The sequence below is a fragment of the Pipistrellus hanaki genome (genome assembly GCF_964339955.1).
Source record: "Pipistrellus hanaki genome assembly, chromosome: 13".
NCBI classification, from domain to species: Eukaryota; Metazoa; Chordata; class Mammalia; order Chiroptera; family Vespertilionidae; genus Pipistrellus; species Pipistrellus hanaki.
The window spans coordinates 27,937,571-27,958,186 of record NC_140515.1 but is presented as its reverse complement, the minus strand read 5'-3'; the positions used below and the strand labels follow the sequence as shown (position 1 = coordinate 27,958,186).

Sequence of the window (20,616 nt, the reverse complement as noted above, 5' to 3'; positions counted from 1 at the left end):
CACCTACACCATATTCAGTACACATCCACTTTTTATAAAAAATACATTTTATTGAGTTTTTACAGAGAGGAAGGGAGAGGGATAGAGAGCTAGAAACATCGATGAGAGAGAAACATCAATCAGCTGCCTCCTGCACACCCCCTACCAGGGATGTGCCGCAACCAATATATATGCCCTTGACCGGAATCGAACCTGGGACCTTTCAGTCCACAGGCCTATGCTCTATCCACTGAGCCAAACCGGTTTCGGCCACACCCACTTTCTAAGGTCCATTTCATCTTCCAAGCAACCTTGTGAGTGAGTGTCGCCAGCCCCCTCTTCTACCTGAGGAAGGAGTGTGTGCGTGGTGGGGAGGCCGCGGGGTGGGTCCACAGTCGAGGGGACCAGTGGGTGGGATGAGGACCCGCGCCGGCCTGGCCAGCGATGGGGACGGTGCAGGGGCAGAGAGGTGACCAGATGGAGACACAGGAAGTAGGATGGGCAGGTCCCGGCCTTGGCGGGTTTGCAAGTGAAGATGAGGAAAGGGGACAGAGTGATGCCGGGGCTCTGTCCCGGGCACTGGCCGGCAGAACCCTTTGCTGTAACGGGGAGCACAGGGGAGGGGAAAGCTTGAGGAGGTCAGTGTGGGGGTGCTGTGTTTGGAGTGTCTGGGGGTGGGGAGATGATCAGGCGACCAGGAGAACCTTGGCAGGAAAAGAACGGAGACTGTAACCACCCTGGGGTCTGGCTCCGGGAAGAGGGGTGGTGGTGGTGGGTTCCAGAGAAATGAGGCCGTGGCTGCCCAAGTGGGGGAGATTAGGGCCTCGGGGGAGAACGTTCCTTTCAGCATAACCCACGGTGCTTCTCCTTCCTGAGCCTCTGGGCCTCCGCTGTACACACAGTGGGTCCATGTTGGCTGCTTTCCTGAGCAGGGAAGAGAGGGGCTGCCTAGGTTTTTCGTTGGGCCCCCTGCCTGTCTGCGTGGAGCACAGAAGGGGCACAGCCACTTGGTGAGAATGCCTTTGGAACTGGGACAAATGCACGGACGTGGGTGCTTTGTGTCCTGATGGTGAACATGTCTGGAGTTGGACCAAAGTTCATATCTTGGGGGCAAGCGTAAGTCTTCTCCCCCCCAATGCCCAGGATTGGGCTAGATATGTGCCAGTCTCTGCCCCTACACCGTCCCCATCGCTGGCCAGGCCGGCGCGGGTCCTCATCCCACCCACTGGTCCCCTCGACTGTGGACCCACCCCGCGGCCTCCCCACCACGCACACACTCCTTCCTCAGGTAGAAGAGGGGGCTGGCGACACTCACTCACAAGGTTGCTTGGAAGATGAAATGGACCTTAGAAAGTGGGTGTGGCCGAAACTCTGCCATCAGCCAGGTCTGGGCTCCACTGCAAAGCCCTACCGCCTCCCTAGCTCCCCAGGGTCAGGACGATCCAGGGACACAGTCCACGTGAATGCTCAGCGCGCTGCCTGGCACACAGTGACCTCCGTGCCAGTGGGCGAAGGTGGTGACACGACCGACCGCCAACGCCAGCCCCTCCCTCTCCGGAGCCCCGGCCCTGTGGGTGCTGACCTGAGGCCGCCACATCCGCAATGGACCGCTTGGTGACATGGGCCATGAAGCCCACGATGGAGAAGATGACAAATCCCGCGAACATGCTGGTGCACGAGTTGATGCAGCAGACGATTATCGAGTCCCTGCGAGAGAGGGAAGGCACCGTCAGAGAGGGCGGGCGGCAGGATGGTGAGCTAGGAGGCCCTGGCTAGCAAAGGGCCCCGGGGAAAGGGGGCCTGTCAGCGGGGCTAAAGGGCTGGTGGGTTCACACCCACCACCACCACCTCCAGGGGGAGTGGAACAGAAGGAGTGGCCAGAGGGACTGGCTCTGAGAAAGACGGAGCGAACAGAGGGGAAAGGCCTGAGGCGCGGCCGGCCCAGGAGGGCTGCGTCCCCGGAGGAGGAGCTCCTGTGCACGGGCACCTGTAGACGTTGTTGCGGAAACTGTTGTAGCTCCCGAGAGCGATCAGGGATCCTAGGCCCAGCCCGTAGGAGAAGAAGATCTGAGTGGCAGCATCCAGCCACACCTACAGGCAGAATGAGAAAAAACAAGTCAAAATTTATCATCATAAAGTCGCCATGCTGTAGGACCACTTACACACGCTAACCAGCTCTGCCTGGCAACCATCCCAGTTTACGTAGGAGGGCCAGAGAGCTGCAGTGACGTGTTGTAACGCTGGTCACCTGTGGCTCGGGACTCAGGTGTGCACTTAACCCCGTGGTGGGCAAACGGCGGCTCGCGAGCCACATGCCGTTCTTTGGCCCCTTGAGTGTGGCTCTTCCACAAACTACCACGGCCTGGGCGAGTCTATTTTGAAGAAGTGGCTTAAGGAGATGTTTAAGTTTAAAAAAATTAGGCTCTCAAAAGAAATTTCAATCGTTGTACTGCTGATATTTGGCTCTGTGGACTAATGAGTTTGCAGACCACTGACTTAACCGAACGGGTGCCTCCCGGTACCGCTGGGGCCAGGAGGACCGCTCACCTCGGAGTCGGACAGCTTGTGGAAGTTGGGTGTGATGTAGAAGAGGATGCCATCCCCGGCCCCCGGCAGGGTCACTCCACGGAAGAACAGGATGATCAGCATGATGTAGGGATATGTGGCTGAGAAGTAGACCACCTGGGAGCAAAGTGGGTGAAACGGTCACTACCCCGCCCCCCAGCACACCTATGCCTCCCCTTCCCCACTTCGCCTTCTCTATACCTGCTGTGGCTCTGGGTCTTGGTTCTAGTTCTCTTCCTCCAGGAAGCCTTCCTGGATTCCTAATATGCTCTGCTCGGCCTCTTTTTCTGCAGCTCTTCCTGGAGTCTGAACCAACCAGCCCAGTGCCCGAATTTTCCCTTCCCCTTTCCCTCCTACTTTTTGATTTCTGTTTAAATTAACAGTAATACTTGTGGTGACAGGAAAACTTTAAAAAATCACATAGGAACACACAGTTCCTGTCAGCAGCCTCTAGAAGGTAAGTAAGGCCAGGGCTTGTCTTGTTCACGTCTCTGTTGTCCCAGTGCCTAGAACAGTCCATGGTACATAGTGGACACTCGATAAACGCCACACCAATGCACCGATGCATGGAGTTTAATGTGTGACTGTTCCCCTTTTGAGACTTTCCTTTGCATATAGCAGTGTTTCCCAAACTTCTCTCATGATGAGAATCACCTGGTGGAGTTGTTAAAACACAGATTCCTGAATCCCAACTAAGAAGTGCTAAACTAGAATTTTTGGGAACATATAGGTAAAATTGTAACTTAACTAGTGCTCTAACACAGATGTTATATACAGAGCACTAAGTTAGGTATGCAATTTTACCTATATGTTCTCAAAAATTCTAGTTTAGCACTTCTTAGTTGGGATTCAGGAATCTGTGTTTTAACAACTCCACCAGGTGATTCTCATCATGAGAGAAGTTTGGGAAACACTGGCATATAGGATTACATTTTCTTTTCTTTTTTTCTTTCTTTCTTTTTTTTTTTTTTAATATATTTTATTGATTTTTCACAGAGAGGAAGAGAGAGGGAGAGAGAGTTAGAAACATCGATGAGAGAGAATCATCGATCAGCTGCCTCTTGCACACCCCCTACTGGGGATGTGCCCGCAACCAAGGTACATGCCCTTGACCGGAATCGAACCTGGGACCTTTTAGTCCGCAGGCCGACGCTCTATCCACTGAGCCACACCGGTCCCGGCTAGGATTACATTTTCTTACAAAACGATGTCCTTGCCTTTTCACTTAACATGCTTAAAATAAAAAAAAGTACATACAGCTTTGTTTCTTGTTTTATTTACTAAAAATTATTTTATTGTCTCAGAACAATGTAATCTTTTGATTATACAAATAGTCCTTCAGGAAGCTCCACCATCCATTGAGGTCACTTCCAAGTTTATGTCAATCTTAATTCTACTTCATTGGGTACCCCTGAATATAAAACTTTGTCTACAAAAATAGGCAAGTTATACTAAACATTACTGCAACTTGTACTAAAAAAAATGGTATTTGTCTTTGGAAAAATTTCTAGAAGTAGAATTACTGAGAAAAAAATAAGTTTCTCAAAGGCTTTTAACCCGTGTCGCCTAATTACCTTCCAGAAATTGAACTTTGCCCAGCTTCAGAAAGAGCACCTTCCCTGGGTATAATCATCTTAAAAATTACTTCTTGCCAAATTAATCATCAAAAAGCGGAGATTACATTTCTTTGCTCAGTGGTGTGAGAGAGCAATTTTCAAGTTCAATGACCTTTATTAGCATCATGCTCAGCCTACATTGTGCTTTGGGTTAGTTTCATCTCCCCGAGTTCACGCTGAGATGCTTCAGGGTTAGGAAAGGCGGCCACAGTCCCATAGCAAAAAACTGTACTTGGAAGTAGGAAAAGGGGAGTCAGAACTGTCTGTGATAGTGGGTCAGTTTCTTATCCTCCCTACGCCTCTGTTTTCTTGTCTGGAAAATGGGTACAATCAACCTTGCTGGTCAGAACGTTTGGCTGCATGAGGACATACAACATGCTTAATATTTGCTGCAAGGTCTTGCAGTGCAATGTGTCTCCCATGTTCAGCATGGAGCTAGGTACACAGGAAGTGCTCAGTGCATGTGCACCGATGGACTGGTTGGCTCACTCAAAAGACGTAGTGAGGGAGGCCCTCCCTCTGTCCCCGAGAAGTAGCCAGTCTTCTCATGTAGCAGGAACTCCAGATACCCCCCAAAAGTGATTATAACTGATGTCATGCATTGAGTGCCTACCGTGTGCTAGGCATAAGCTACCCACTCTGTGTAGATTATCTCCCTCAGGTCTTTTTAACAACCCTGTAATGACCATTATGTGACCACGTCACAGATGAGGAGACTAAGGCTCGGAGAAGGGAACTGACGTGCCCAGGAGCACACAGCGGGGCACCAGGGGACGAGGCCCCTACATTCCTCTGCTTCCAGTGAGAGGGCAGGGCGGGGCGAGGATGAGCTCCCAACTCTGCCCCGCAGGGCGGAGTTATCCCTAGCCCTCAAAACCCCTGGACTGGGAGAAATTCGCTCTCTTCCGCCATGCTGCCGGCATGAGTTGGGGGGGCCCATGCTAGCATGGTGAAGGCTCTTTTGTTTATTGCATCGGACTTGGCTCCCTGGTGGTCCTTGGGGGATCACGAAGTCTGAGCATAACACCAGAAGCTGGGCCTGGAGACACCTGTGGCCCCTCCCCCTTGTGCAGCCCAGGGACAGGGCAGAGCTGCTGACACCAGACCAAACAGGGCAGTTTTCCATCAGCTGTGCCCATGCCCAAGTGTGGAATTCACAGAGGTTCTGTTTTGCTCATTCAGCTTCTTAGGCAGCCTGAACCTCCCTGTCTCCAGGCTTAGTCAGGTCACATCCTCTCTCTCCCTCACTTACTTCATGACCTCAACAGCACACTTGCCCTGAGTCCTTTAGGCCAACACCAGTGAGCTTCTATCCCCGGACTCATGGGGTGGGGCTTAAAGGGGGTAAGATGTAGATTTGAGGCCAGTCTTCCTCCCTCCAGTTGGATAGGCAAGCTCCCCACCCATGTCCTCAGCTTGCACAACCCAACTTGGCCCGGCTCTGTCCCTGCCAGTAATAAAAACAAAAACAATGACTCCCGCTGTCTGCCAGGGGCAGAGTGCCTTACAAAACCGTGGGCTCGTTTCCTTTGCATAACAAACCAACAGATAAGCATAGAATTAGTCTCGGTTTTTTGTAGAGGAAGAAACTAAGTTTCAGAGAGGTGAAGTGACTTGCCCAAGGGCACAGGGCCAAGTCCACGGCCAAGTTGGGGTGGGAACTCGGGTCTGTTTGAACACAAGGCCTGAGTCTTCAAGATCCATCAACCCATCTCTGTTGCTCTTCAGAGCTGGGATGTGGAGTGGTCGCCCTGGAGCCGCCACACCTCGGACAAGGCCGGGGACAGAGTAGGTGCTCAGGGACATTTTAATGTAAACGAGCAACATTTACCCTCTGCTTTGCAGTGGCTCTGCCAGGCCCAGGCTAATCTCAAGAGACGTAATGTGAGCCGGGTACCGTGTTAAGGGCCTGATCTGCATTATTTCCTTTGACCCTTTCACCTCCCCAAAGGAAAGAAAACCGAGGCACAGCGCGATGAAGGGACCTGCTTAAACTGAAGACAGAAAGGGCTCCTGGGAGGCACAGCCTGCCTGCCCCGGTTGGAGATCCCTGCATCCCTCTCTAGTTCCCACCGGGCACCTCTCTTACCTTCCCAGTCCAGCCAACACCCTTCCAGATACAGAAATACACGAGGATCCAGGCGATGGCCAGGGTGATGGCCAGAGGCCAGCGGATCTGGCCTGGCTTGTCCAGCCCGTCCGTCATCTGATGCATGTTACGCCTGGTGGAACGGGAGGGAGGCAAAAGTCACGGGGGCTGGACAGACCCGGAGCTGGGCAGGTGTGTGCACACAGGTGATACCTTCCCCTGAGACTGTGCTGACATCTGTGCTCCCTGAGATCGGAGAGCTGGGCGGGGATGGTGGGGCCCATTACATCAATCCGTAGAAAGCACTGACCTGCCAGCGCCTTAATTCAGCCTCCGCTGTTGCTCACCTTGATGGCTGCAGGTCTCCTCACAAGATCCCCTCCTCCACTTCCTCTCTGTCCCCACTGCCATCCCCAGAGAGCCTTCTAATCGCAAAGTCTGGTCCTGTCACTCCTCCGCTTGAAGTTCTGAATGAAGCGCTTCTTATTGTTCTCAGAAGGAAGCCCAGCTCTCCGGGTGGCTCTTGCACGCTGTGGTGAGCTGGCCCCTGCTTCTCCCTAGTCCTGGCTCTCACCATGGACCCCACAAGCTCCCCTCAGACTGGACTGCTTGTCATCCCCTCACTCCAGCGTGCTTGCTCTTGCCTGCCTCTGACACCTGTCTCCCCGGCACTGCTTTCCATCCTTGGATGCCATTCCTCCTTGGGACCCCCACAGCCTTCCGTGTCCCTCCTTTCGGTGCTGGTCACTTGGTGTTCCACTGCCCTGTTTACTTCTCCACATCTCTTACCAGACTGGCACACAGTAGGTGCTCAGGAAATGTTTACTGAATAAATGATTGAATGAGAAGCCTGGACATGGGGGAGACAACTGTATGTGGGAGGTGCCTGAAAGCAGGACCAGCCAGAGTAGAACCTGATATTTATTCGTAAGGAGACAGCCTAGCCAAGCACGTTTCACATGTTCTGACACCTCCTGAGACGGCTCCTCTAGGCAGCTTATCCAAGGTGCAGAGGAAACTTCTAGGTAGACCCCATCCAGCTGCCCAGCACAGGTGCTGCCTTCATGCCAAAGAGATTAGGGTCTCCGGACCGCAATTTGGAAAAAATGAATGCTCCTGATTTGCATCTTCTATGATGAAACCATCAGCATGGCCTTCATTATGGACAGTGTATGTGTGTGTGTCTGCATATGCGCGAGCGTGCGCGTGCGTGCGCGCGCGCGCGCGCGTGTGTGTGTGTGTGTGTGTGTGTGTGTGTGTGTGTGTGTCTTTATTCTAAGTGACTCAGGACTGGTTTACAGAATGAATCGGGACTTTACTGGCCTCTCCTAGTGATTATTCTCGGCCTAGGATGTTACTCCTCTCCGTTGGCCATTGCCTACCCTTCTCCACCCTGCTCTTGCCCCGGAGGCTGAAAGCTCTGGCTCTATTGCCAGCTCCCTCGGCTTCTGGCTTCTCCTGGGTTTGACCAATAGCAGGAGCTCGGAGGGGGGGAGGAGAGCGGTGCCGGGGATCTGTTCTCCCTGCTCCCTGCGGCTCTGTCTGCAGCTGGGTTTCTCTACCAAAGGCAGCGCAGATCTAGTGGCTCTCCCCAGGTTCAGATCTTTCTGGGGGAGAGAGGGGTTTCACCCTCCCCTGGGGCTCCCTCAGCCCTGCCTGCATCTCCACAAACAGTCCTTCATGACCTCCTCCATCAGCCTTCTGCGCTGCCTCAGGACCCGCTGGCCCCAGCCGACAGGCCACCCACCGCCAACAGCCCTCACTCACTCCCAGAACTCCATCACGGCGCTGGTCATGTTGGTGGTGTTGGCGATGCTGTAGTTGGAGAAGCAGCGTTCTGTGTTCCAGTGGTTGTCACAGTGTTTCCACGGCAGCGTCTGCAGAGGCATGGCGACACAGACAAACCCTGCTGAGCCACAGGCGTTGGCAACCGTGATCCCAGCACACCCTGTCCATCCTTAGGCCCCTGAGACTCCTCACAGCCGTTTCCTCACCTCCCCCTCCCAACAGCTCCCGAGTGCGAGTCCTGCCGTGAGCCCCGCTTTAGAGATCAGAGAGGGGCAGCCACTTGCTCAGGACCACACAGCACCTACGTGTCACTGCTGATATCGGAACCTCACACTTTTCACTCAAAAAATGAGCTTTCCAAACCGCACCGTACGGTTTTGCGTGTCCATCCGGGACCACTCCCAAGCTATGCGACTCTGAGCCGGTGCACACCGGTACTGACAGTGATTACTTACCGCGCTTACCAGGCACAGACCTATAAGCACTGCACACACGCTTACTCCGAAATTATCACAACTACAGGAGGGCCCTGAGGCTCAGAGAGGTTCAGCCTCATTCCCAAAGTTGCACAGTGGGTATATAGGAGGGTCAGGGTTTGAACCTGGGCTTGTAGAAAATGGGCTAACAATACCCTTCTTAGAGGGGGTGCCATGAGGGTTAGATGTTACCCCACAAAGGGCCTGGCCCTGAACAGGGGCTCAGGTCACGGGGCTATCATTGTGGGGAGACCACCACATGCCCTGCCGCAGGAGGGACGGCTCTGTCAGCAGGACTGTGGTCCTAGCGGACAGAGGGTGGACTCTGGGCCTGGCCCTGGCTGCAGGAGCGGGCGGCGGGCGCTCACCGTGGTGAAGGAGTTGTACAGGTAGTAGATAGCCCAGGAGATGATGACGATGTAGTAGATGTTCAGCCAGAAGGACAGCACGGCCGCGGCGAGGCCCACTCCTGGGAGGGAACACACCCTCGTGAGACCCGTTCAATAACCACGACGGCCCCAGGGCACGTCCCTGACATCATTTCCCACCACAGCTACAACCTCACTCGGCCTCGGAGAGAGGCAGAAACTTGGCTAAGGTCACATGCCTCTGGCAAGTGAGGGAGCCAGGCCTGGTGTCTGGGGCCCCCCCCACACAGACTGGCTGAAGTGGGGGTGCTGGGGCCCGGCCTGCGGGAAAGCATGATCCTCCACGTGTTCACCTGAGTGTCCGTCAGCACGGAGCCAGGGAGCCAAGAAAGTCGCACCCAGCTCCTGCCAGGGAAATGGGCTTCCAGAACAGGGCGGACAGATGTGAATACGGGGGCCTCCAGACAGGGTCCTCCTCTCTACCGTCCTAGGTTTGGGCCAGCGTGGTCACCTGTCACCTGGCCCCTTAACGGCTCCACCCTGCACGGACGTGGCTGGGCAGCTCCCTCCGCCCAGAGGGGACAAGCCTATGGGGAAGGCCCTGGCGTGGCCACCATCCCGCGGGCATGATCATCGCCACGACCCACGGCCCCACTCCGCAGGCTTACCTTTGAACATGGGGGCCAGCTTCCACACCCCCAGGCCCCCGATGGACGTGTACTGGCCCAGGGAGCACTCCAGCAGGAAGAGGGGGACCCCCGCAAAGATGAGCGTCAGGAAGTAGGGGATCAGGAAGGCCCCTGCGGGGTCGAGAGAGAGAGAGAGAGAGAGGCTCGCGGCCTACGGCTTTGGAGAAGCCCCGGGGCAGAGAGGGCATCCCACGGGGCCTTCCGGGGTCTCTGCCCTGACTTCCGGGCTCTCTGCCTCAAAAGCAGCTCCCCCTGCCCAAGGACCTCCCTGCTCAAAACACATCACCCGCACTTGGCCAACGAAGAGGTGAGCTTTCAGATCATTGGCAGAGGGCATCACTCTCTCAGAACCCTTTGGTAAAAGGACAAGAAACAGGAAGTGGGGCCTGACACACTCTGTAGGGCAGCGTTTTTCAACCGCTGTTTCACGGCACACTAGTGTGCCGCGAGATGTTGCCTGGTGTGCCGTAGGTGCAGACAAGACAAGAATTTTATAATTTTTCACTATTTTGTTTACTTAATATTTCATAATAAAGTAATTATAAAATACTTTCTTTGTGTTTATTTGATTCCTATTCAAGAGAATTACTTTATATATAGTCAATATAGGCACAGAGTTAAATTTTTTAACATTTTCTAATGGTGGTGTGCCTCGTGATTTTTTTCATGAAACAAGTGTGCCTTTGCCCAAAAAAGGTTGAAAAACACTGCTGTAGGGGACCCCCTGCACTGAGGCCGCCCCAGGAAAGGTCTACGGGGGACTTTCCCGTGGGGTCCAGGCCGGCGGGGAGGCGGCCAGGCCAGCACCTACCGCCGCCGTTCTTCCCGCAGAGATAGGGGAACCTCCAGACGTTGCCCAGGCCGATGGCGTAGCCCACGCAGGACATGAGGAAGTCGAAGCGGCCCTTCCACGTGTCCCGGTCCGGGAGGTCCTCCGCCGCCGCCACCTTCTTCTGCACTTTGACCACCAGGGTTTTGGGCTTGTCGCCGTCCACGGGAGCCTCGCTGACCTCCGTGGAGATCTGTCCGTCCGCCACCTTGCTGCCCTCCGTCGCCATGTCTCGGAGTCTGGACGCAGGGGTCCTGGCAGAGGGACGTGCGGTGTCGGCCCCGGTCCACGCGGACAGCAGTTTTGCGGTTCAAGGTCAACCTGGAACAGGAGGCTGGCGATGATAGGCCGTGAAGAGGGGCAGGATGATGGGGCTGCCACCAAATAACAAAAGCAAAACAACTCACAGAGGAACCCCGGGCACTAAGAATGCGCTGCTACAAACCCTGTTCCTTCCACCGGGCTCTGCGCCCAGAGGAAGGGGGTTGGGGTGCCATTTGTTTCCAAAGACAACTTGTGCGGGTGTGGCCTGCTGTCGCCTGGACTAGCGTCAGCTCTGGTCATCTGTGTCACGTGCCCTCTGTTATGTGTCATGCTCAGAGAAAGCGAAGGCTGCCAAACTGCCAAAGGGAAACACTAAATGCTCCTCCTCTTTGCCTCCCTGGACGCCATCGGATTTCCATTTCCTGATGCTGGGATAGCCGTAGCCGGGTAAGCAATGGTGGGTCTGAATGTGGAGCTGAGCAGGGAGGTGTCCTGGCTGCAGGTGGTAGGTGAACGTGGTTATATGCACACAAACGCTGGCCATGATCAAAGCCCTCTTAACCACTTTCAAGCTGTGTGACTTCGGGTAAACGTCTTAACCTCTCTGGGCCCCATCCTCCCTATCCTGTAAACTGAGGATGATAATACCCTGTTTCCCCGAAAATAAGACAGTGTCTTATATTAATTTTTTCTCCCAAAGTTGCACCAGGTCTTATTTTCAGGGGATGTCTTATCTTTCCATGCGCTAGATCTTATTTTCGGAGGATGTCTTATTTTCGGGGAAACACGGTAGTACGTCCCTCATCAGGTTGTCGTTCTTCATTTATTTATGGAGACACACGGTGCCTGGGAAACAATGAGGACTTGTGGCTATTTCACCAGCAGTTCCCAAGCCTGGCTGTGTGCCCAAGTCATTTGGAAAGCTCTATAAAGACACATTCCCAGCTCCCACCAAAGATAAGCTCCAAATCTATACTTCTAACAAATTCCTTAAAGGAGATTCATATATATATGAATGATTTCAGAGAGGAAGAGAGAGGGAGAGACAGAAACATCAACGATGAGAGAATCATTGATTGACTGCCTTCTGCATGCCTCCCACTGGGGATCTCCCGGAAACCAGTCATGTGACCTCCTGGTTCATAGGTTGATGCACAACCAGTGAGCCAGGCTGGCTGAGCAGGAGATTCTTATGCCAGGAGCCCAGCCCCAGCCCTCAGGTGAGGAAGGACCGCTGGCTAGATCCACTCTGACCCTCGGTCATTTCCAGACATCTTACCTACTCTGAACCCCTCACCTCTAGTTCCCGAGAAAATGAGCAGCGGACAGTGTGTGACACTGGATTCAGCCCAGTCTTGGGTTTAAATCTCCCTTACCAGCGGAATGGCGCTACGTTGCTCTAGACTCAGTTTCCCCATCTATAAAATGGGGGTAATGCTATCTGCCTTGTAGAATTGTGGAAAAAATGAGCTTTCATGGCTTGTAAGAGTGCTTTTCACCTGACTGGTCTGAAAAGGGTTCTGGTTTGGGTAGCTGATATTACCTGATTTTCTGTGGCAGGTCAGCTCCGGAGCAGCTCCCTCTGCACCTCCGGGGACAGAGCCTGCAAAGCAGAAGAGAGGAGGGGCCGTGACTGACAGCCGACACTGATGAGCAGCCCTGGGCAGAGCGCGGCAGGGGTGCAAGGAGCTTGCTAGTGGCTGTGCTGTGTGTGAGCCCCTTGGAGCCACCAGCTGGGGTGATCTCAGTGAGTCCATGCAGCATGGCTGGCCCATGAGGCCCTGGGAACATTCAGGAGTAGGGCCTGCTGCCCGCGGCCAGCTGTGAGAGTGGGCATGAGGGCTCTGTGAGGAAGGTGCTCCATAATTTTATCAGAAACAAAAGATAAACCGCGGAGGGGCTGCAGCCACTCAGGGTTCCACTGGGAGCCAATGAACGCAGCTGGCAATTTTCTCCACCCTCCCTCCGCCCTTGCAGAGGGATGCTGTGGCGAACCCCATGCTGCTGAAAACCATGTGTAACACGAGAGAGCGCCCTTGCTTTGAGGAATAAAAACCAAGTTTGAACCAATTACTGAGTATGTATGTATGTTCCTATTTTTACCTCCCCTCCAAATGTGTTCGTTAAAAACACAATCACAAAATAAACAACACTAAAAGATTTACCCTAATATGTTCCCAGTGATTAGTTTATAAGTGGTGTTTGCTTTCCTTTTTTTTTTCTTTTCTTTTTTTTCTTTTTTTCCTTCAGGCTTCTGAATTTCTAGAATTATTTTTAAATTTCTACAAAAATTTACAAATAGCCCTGGCCAGCTTGGCTCAGTGGTTGAAGCATCAACCTAGGTACCAAAGGGTCATGGGTTCGATTCCTGGTCAAGGACACATACCCGAGTTTCAGGTTAAGCCCCCAGGCCCAGTTGGGAGGTGTGCAAGAGCAACCAGTCCATGTTTCTATCATCTCGATATATCTCTCTCTCTCCTCCTCCACCCTCCCTCCATTCCACTCTCTCTGAAAAAGCAATGGAAAAAATACCACCACCACCCCCGCCCAGAGACAGTTGGTCTGAGGATTAACTAAATAAATAAATGTTTACAAATAAATTTCTATGAAAAAAGTGTTAAATTAATAAAAGCACACAGAATAAACTTATGGAACCCTGAGCGCAAAGAGGAACACATGAAGCACCGGTCTGCAGACTCTCAGATGCAGGAGCCATAGCAATGGGTGGCACGTGCCCCAGTGGCCTCCCCCCTCGCTCTGCCCTGCTGGGGTCCGAGGTTTGCTGGGCACTCGCCTCTGGCCCCTGGCATGCAGGCCCCATTACCAAATGCCAGTTTCTTCCTAGAGTTCGTGGAGAACCAGACCACCTTCGGACCATCTGAGCTTGACCGCCAACCCTGCTTCTTGTTCTCATGGATGACCCACAGTTTGTCTTGATGCCCATCTAGGTCCTGACCTGGGCATGGCACCGTCAGAAGGAACCCCAGACTCAGGCAGGGTGACCACCTGACGTCTGGAGAGGCAGGAGGCGGGCGAGTCTGTGGTCTACCACCGAGCCTGTGGTCTACCACCGAGCCTTGGGACATTCGGGGGAGAGAGCAGCCTCAGGAAAGTGGGGTGAACCATCAACTCTGAAAACAGGGACATTCTTAACTGGCCCCAGGATCTACCCTGGTGCGCTCCAGCCGCAGTGTTTAAAATGATCCCTTCACCTTGGACCAGGGCTGGTCACCTGACCCCGGCTAGCCAATCAAAGCTCCTTCCCTGGGACTTTGGCATGGGGTGGAGAAAGGCCAGTCTCTCCAGGGCTTGTTATCACTGAGGCAGCCCTCTTCTGACCACCTTGTACTCAGAGGAGCAGAGACCGTTAGTCTGAGGAGGAAAGAAAGCAGAGATCAAAGCTGGAGAGGGAATCTTAAAGGCTAGTGGTTCCAGGCTGTGGTACTGCTCTTGGAGTTTACAAAGCAATTCCACAGTCATAAAATAGACCTCCTTCCCCCATTTCTTATTACACTAGAGGCCCAGTGCATGGATTCACGCACAGTGGGGTTCCTCAGTCCGCGGGGATCGGGCCAAAACTGGCTCTCCAACGTCCCCCAAGGAGTACTGGATTACAAGACTCACCCCAGAATCCGGCTCTCTCCTCTCTGGTTCTGGGCACACCCAAGAACCACGGCTGCCAAGTGACTGCAGCTCGGCAGCTCCTGAGTTGAGCGACTGCCCCCTGCTGGTCAGTGTGTATCATAGTTACTGGCCAGTCGGCCAGTCATCCGGTAGGCTGGTCATTTAGGCTTTTATATATATAGATTGGGTTCAGGGGATTTCTGTTACAAGCCCAAATCTCTGTCTACTACCTCTCACCACTTGACCAAGTTCTCAGGAATGCCTATGGGCTGTGGAAACAACTTCTGGACTAAACATTGGATTTACTTGTTATTATCATGGAGACTCAAACCAAACCCAACATTTACTGGATCACCTGACACCATTCAGGGGGGAGAAAGAGCGAGACAGAGACAGAGAGGAGGGGGGAGAAGGTGAGCCAGGTGAGCTCTGATTCACCCCCTGCAAGCAGGCAAAACAGCAGGACATGTTTAAGAGGGTGAAACGTAGTGTGTATGTCCTTTGAAGAAACCATTCGATATGAACTCAAAGGAAGGTGGGGGGGAGGGAGGCGGAGGGTGGAGAGTTCAGTCCATCAGGAAGTTTATGCCATCGTCTTCTCCATGAGCAGAGCACCTCCTGGCGGGATCAGAGGTGGAGGCTGTTATGAAGAGCTCACCATGAGGAAGTCGTACATGCAACCTCCAGAATATGGAAAAGTGTATTCAAATCTAGCCAAATGCATCCGATGCCCTATGAAGAGCCACAGAAGCGTCTGTGGGGTTTTCCTTTTAGAACGAGTGCAATACACGAAGAAGATCAAAGTCATAAAGCCACAAATGAATATAATTGATGCTTCTTTGAGGATTCAGATTGAGAAGACCCTTTGACTTGCATGGCAGCGAGCCTACCCCACTGCTATCAAACCTCAGCTCTAACACCACACTTACTAGCCATGGGTGAGTACTTCCCCAGCTCACTCCTCGTCTGCAAAGTGTGTGTGTGTGTGTGTGTGTGGGGGGGGGGGATAATAGCAACACTTCTCTCCTAGGTTCATGATGAAGACTAAATGAGAGCATGCATATAAAGCGTGTGAAAGAATGCCTGGCTCAGAGTGAGCTATCACGAATCTCCATTATCATCATTGTCATTGTTACCATCTATGAATGGATTGTGATCTTAATCTGGTATTCACAGCCTCCTGGAAGCTACGATAGTGATAGTGATGATGATGATGATGATGATGATGATGATAGCTAACATATTACTGAGGCTTCATTATTCAGGCCCTTCAGCATCTTTCAGCATTTTCAAAAGCCAGCCAGAAACCATCTTTTTTGTTGCCGTGGGGAATACTCGCTAATAAAAATGCCAAGTCCTTTGCTTTGGCTCTCTTGATACCAATTCGAGGTAGTCTAGCTGTTCACTTTGGGCCAGTCAGAAGCTGGGAGTGGTACATTTGTATGTTCGGTTAAAATAAGGAAAAAGAATTATTTTTTAATAAATAAAGTCTTGTAAGGGGGGGAAAAAAACCATGCAAACATCTAGTAGATGGGAAGACAAGGCTAAAGGGACCCCTGCTGGAGAACAAGCCTGGGACCCAGTGCTGACATAAAGCCGTCCCAGGAGCTGCTTTGCTCACGCACTCTGGGGGAATGGCGGGGATTTTAATTCCTGACACCGGCTGGTTACCCTGTCCCTCCCCTCATGAAGAACAGCACGCGGAGAGCCCAGGCACGTGCAAATGCACAGCAAGGGAACCTGGCTGTCTTCCTAGAAAATTAACGACCTCGGAAGCAGAACTAACCTTTACCACTGTGACCTCCCCTTTCCTGAAACAGGCTCCTGAGCTTCACGGGTGTCAGGATGGCCTGTGGGTCTGTGCGTTGAGACCAGGGGCCTCCCCGCTCCTGAGCGCCAGGCTGCCGCCCGCCTTTACCTGCTGACCGAGGGGGCGGGAGCAATGCCTCTCCTCAGCTCACAACGCAGGGGGCATTCTTTCAAAGCCACCTTCCAGCGTCTTCCAGTTCTCCCTCATCAGGTGAACAAGAACCTAGTTTCACAATCCTCCGAGCTCCTTCCCTCATTGACTGACTTCCACCGAAGCCATGTTTAAAAGGGCTCTGCTAATGTGAGACCACAAGCAACCAGTCCTCTGTATGCTCCTCGTGCACACCTTGGTTTATACAATTATGTATTTACTGAGTGAGTGCTATGCGCTGGAATGGCAATGGAACAATTGTTTCAGGCATTTTGTACACTGAACCGCACTCTGGTCCCCGGAGTCTGAATCAGTGAACTAACGGGGGCCAGTAGAAAGACTCAGTTTTGTAAATACTTACTGAGGGCCTCAGGTGTACACGGAGCTGAGCCGGACAGTCAAGTTGCAAGGGTTATTAACACGATGAAGTCCCTGACCTTGACAAGGTCAAAGCCCAGAAAGAAAAATGTCTCTGCCTATAGCTAATCACAATCATAAATAGTATGGGAATGTATGGATAAGACACTGTAGGCCTAGAAGGAATGAGTTAATTCAATCAGAGACAGTATCTCTCCCAGATGAGGGAACACTTGGGCGGGGTTTTAGAGGATGAGTAGGTATTTATTAAGCTCAAAAGGAGGGAAGAGCATCCCAAATGGCGGGAAATATATGAACCAAAGTAGGGAGGTTTGAAGCTCGGAAGATCAATTTGTGAAGGACCTTGAAAGCTTAAGGAACTTAGGGACTAATTTCAAGGATGGGACAGGGGGATAATGTGATCAGATTTGTAAAGACAACTCATTCAGGGGAACTTTGGGGAGGAGTTAAAAAAAAAGAGCCTCGAGGGTGGGAGGTGGTAAAAGTGTTCCCATGATGCCCTGTCCATCCTCAATGTGCTCTCTGTGACCAAGTCCTAAAGCCATTGATAAAAATGGGCCAAACCAAACAGGAAGAACACTTCCGCCAACCCCTGGGTAAGGAGACGCCTTGTAAGAAAAAGAAAACACATGGAGTTTGGAAGCTCTAGATCAGAAGTGGCAAATATGGGTCAAAATTCGCCCTTGGGCTTGTTTTCTTTGGCCTGAACAAGATTGTCTTTCAGTTTGAATTAGAAGCCAGAAATCTGACTCTCTGAGATCCAGCATTTCAAACGGAGGGACAGCCAGTGCAAAGGCCCCAAGGCAGGAATAAGCTCGGCATGTCTGAGCGACAGCATGGAGGCCAGGGTGGCCACTGTCTAAGGCAGCAAGGAACGGAGCTAGTCAGAGGCGGGCAGGGGCCAGATCACATAAGGTCTGAGACCCTGGCAAGGGGTTCAGATATTACTCAAAATGGGATGGGAGAGAGTGGAGGGTTTAAGCCGGGGCCGGGGGGGGGGTGCGGGGGGGTGCGGGGCAGGTGTTGCCGGGGATGTGTGATCTGAATTTGGCTTGTGAGTCTCACTCTGGCTGCCCAGAAGAGGCTGCAGAGAGGCAAGGGTGGGAGCAGGGAGGCTCACGAACAGGCCCAGAGCCCAGGCAAGAGATGCTGGTGACTGGAAAGTGGCTGTGAGGGCAGAGGTGGTAAGGCATGGCACTGGGGATCTCTTTTGGAGGTGGGGCCTGCAGGCCTTGCTGGTGGATTGGCAGTCAACAGCCCAGCCCTGGGCCAGATGGCAGGCTGGGGGGAGGGGAGCATGTGGCAGCGAGTTGGACAATCCGCCTCTGTCCCATTGCTTCAGAGGGACAGGAGGCTGCGTGGGGTGGGGACTTAGGCAGAGGCCAAAAGGCCAAGGCCAGCGTCTCAGGGCGGCTATTGTCCAGGGCCAGGCCTGGGCCCAGAACCCGCGGAGCTGGTGGAGTGCCATGCAGAGCCAGGGAGGCAGGAGAGCAGGGGCCTGGGAAGTAGGGTCCCCCCACCACCAACCCCCCCCCCCCCGCCTCCTCCGCTCCCTCCCAGGACGCAGTGCACAATCCTGCTTCGTTTTGCTCCTGTTCTGTAATTATAGAAATTAACAGCGATTCGCTTCAGATTGCAATCATTCTACTCGTTTTTCTTTCTTTCTGAAGCTGCGGTTCAGGGGAAAAAAATTAATATTGGGTTTGGCTGCACTCCAAGAGGAAACAGAATGCAGTTTATTCTCTGCTTTAGGGGGAAATGCCAGGCTTAATCAATTGGAGAAGACGTTATCGAGCATCTGCTGTGCACCCAGACCGATGCCAGCTCCTATCAGGGAGAGGAGCCAGCCTTTAGGAGTACCTACTGGGGCCAGGCATTCCACAGGCTCTGTAACGTCCACTCCTCATTCCGTCTTTGTAAGCAGAGAGCAGAGTCGCCCTTTTTGACAGATGAGGAAGTTGAAGTTTGCCAGCCTGGGCCTATTAAGTCTCAAATTGCTTAGTAATTCGGGGCCTTGTTACTCAACGTGTGGTTCTCGGAGGGGCAGTATTGGCATCACCAAGGAGCCTGCTGGAAAATGAAGAATTTCGCCCCCCTCCCCTCCAGACCATGGCATCAGAAGTTGCATTTTAACCAGATCCCAGGGATTCCGGTGCACGTGGCAGCTGCAGAAGCTGCAGGGTAAGGGTGACCCTGACTACTGGACAAAGCTTGACTCAGGGGCTAGATAATTACCTTGCTTGAGTCTCCGTTTCCTCATCTGTACACAGGAACCCGTGTACTTTCACAGGAATGCTGGGAACTCTGAAGTGAGATGGTGCATGGGAAGAATGCCTACTCTTCCTGAGGCACAGGAAGTGCTGTCAATAGCAGCTTAGAGTGTTACTCAAAGAAACCCCTCCCGCCCCCTTCCCCCCCCCCCCAAAAAAAAAAAATGGCCCCGGGAGTGCTTTATCCCAGAAAATGTAAGAATGTGAGGACCAATTAATGGCCGGCGATCAGGTGCAGGAGTTAGAGGGAGGTGGGGACGTGCAGGTGGATGGCAGGCGCTGCGGGCAGCCTTGGTCATGCGATGCTCCCAGGGTGAGGAACAGCTCGGGGAGAAGGTGCTCGGATGGAGGAGGGGCAGCTGGACAGGGTCTCCAAGGCCTCAAGCCAGTCTGATGGTAAGGAGTCCATCTTTGTCAGAGTGCAAGCTGCAAGCAAAACGGACAGGTGCAGGCCTACATGGTAGGCTCTCTCTCATCCTTTGGCCCTCAACTGGAAGGAATTATGAGGCCTCCTGTCTAGCCCATGCCACACCTGTTCCCCTGGTCTGCACTAGCAGTGTTCACATGGAGAAAAAGGCCCAGACAGGGCTGGGGGCTGGCTCAAGGTCACCCAGCACATAAGTGGTACGATCCTTACAATTCTTCACCACCCCACCCCATCTCTTGGCCCATCAAGCTTACTCAAGAGATGAAGGAAAGCAGTTTCACATCTTGGCACAAACCCTTCAGCTGCCTCAACATACCTGAGTTAATTTGCAGACCCGGGTACATTCCTCAAAAGCATTGACTGAACGCCTACTCTTCACAACATCCCAGGGTGACTTTCAAGCAAGTGACTTGTTTTCTCTAGTGTTTGTTTCCTCATCGGGAAATGGGGCCAATATGGACCCCTTCACACAGTGGGAGGGCTGGATCTAAATTGTCTAGCACTGTGCCCAGCAAGTGCTACATACAACAAAGCTAAAAAGGTTGGTCCTATTTTGCAATTGATGGCACTGAGGCTCAGAGAGGTCAGATGAGCTGCCCAAGGTCACACAGGATTTAACCCTGTTCCTCTGAATCACAGTCCAGTGGTATCGGCTCACCCAGCAGGTGCCTCCCAGGCACTGGCCCGTGTGAAATTCTCTGAAGCCTTCAGATGTGGCCTGATGACCTGACCTACCTGAGCCTGCCAGCTGGGTTCTGGAAGGGGAGAAATGTGACTACGTGGAGATGAGCTCACCTGGCACCACAGGCCTATGACAGCCGAGAAAACCGAGCCTCCCATCCTTCCCCTCTGCTTGCAGCCTCTGCACGCCTGGAAGTCTGGTTTCCCAGGCGCCTCCAAAACCAGAATGGAGGAGAAGGCTACAGGATACCTTACTTACACCAACCACCAGAGTGACACAAATTAGCTTTGTGACGGCTGAAAAATTAATGGAGCCATCCAAAGGTTAAGTGAACTCCGGAGCCATCGTTCTTTCTTTGTGGTTGCGTACAAAACAAAAACTAAAACTAAACAAAACTCCCAACTTTTCATTAACAAAGAGAAGAAAGGGAGAGCTCAGAGTGCAGGAAGAAGGGAGCTGGACACTTTAAACATCGGGACCTTTAAACATCTTATGTGTATTAACTGGCTCTTACCCACCCCTCCTTTACTTAGCGATGGACTAAGGCACGGAAAGGGAAACTAACTTGCTGGGAACCAGGAAGGTTAGACTCGAACCCAGCAGCGGAGCTCC

The 20,616-nt window shown here is 52.8% G+C and overlaps 1 protein-coding gene across 5 annotated transcripts in view; it reads right to left on the bottom strand.

The window, feature by feature from the left end:
- Positions 1–20,616, bottom strand: part of SLC6A1 (solute carrier family 6 member 1) — a 45,506-nt gene that overhangs the window by 8,927 nt on the left and 15,963 nt on the right. For 2 of the 5 annotated variants that reach the window (XR_014796666.1, XM_084902595.1), the window contains exons 2-10: positions 12,207–12,266; positions 10,382–10,733; positions 9,550–9,681; positions 8,882–8,982; positions 8,017–8,126; positions 6,250–6,382; positions 2,527–2,661; positions 1,967–2,070; positions 1,562–1,686 (exon numbers count right to left, since the gene is read on the bottom strand). Coding sequence is in view for 3 of the 5 variants with exons in the window: in XM_084902595.1 (XP_084758721.1) it covers positions 1,562–1,686; positions 1,967–2,070; positions 2,527–2,661; positions 6,250–6,382; positions 8,017–8,126; positions 8,882–8,982; positions 9,550–9,681; positions 10,382–10,628 (1,087 nt within the window). In the remaining 2 variants the exon portion in view is untranslated. Of the gene's footprint in view, positions 1–1,561; positions 1,687–1,966; positions 2,071–2,526; positions 2,662–6,249; positions 6,383–8,016; positions 8,127–8,881; positions 8,983–9,549; positions 9,682–10,381; positions 10,734–12,206; positions 12,267–13,487; positions 13,656–20,616 lie in introns of those variants that run through there. The other 3 variants (XR_014796667.1, XM_084902594.1, XM_084902596.1) reach the window with 2 other exon arrangements.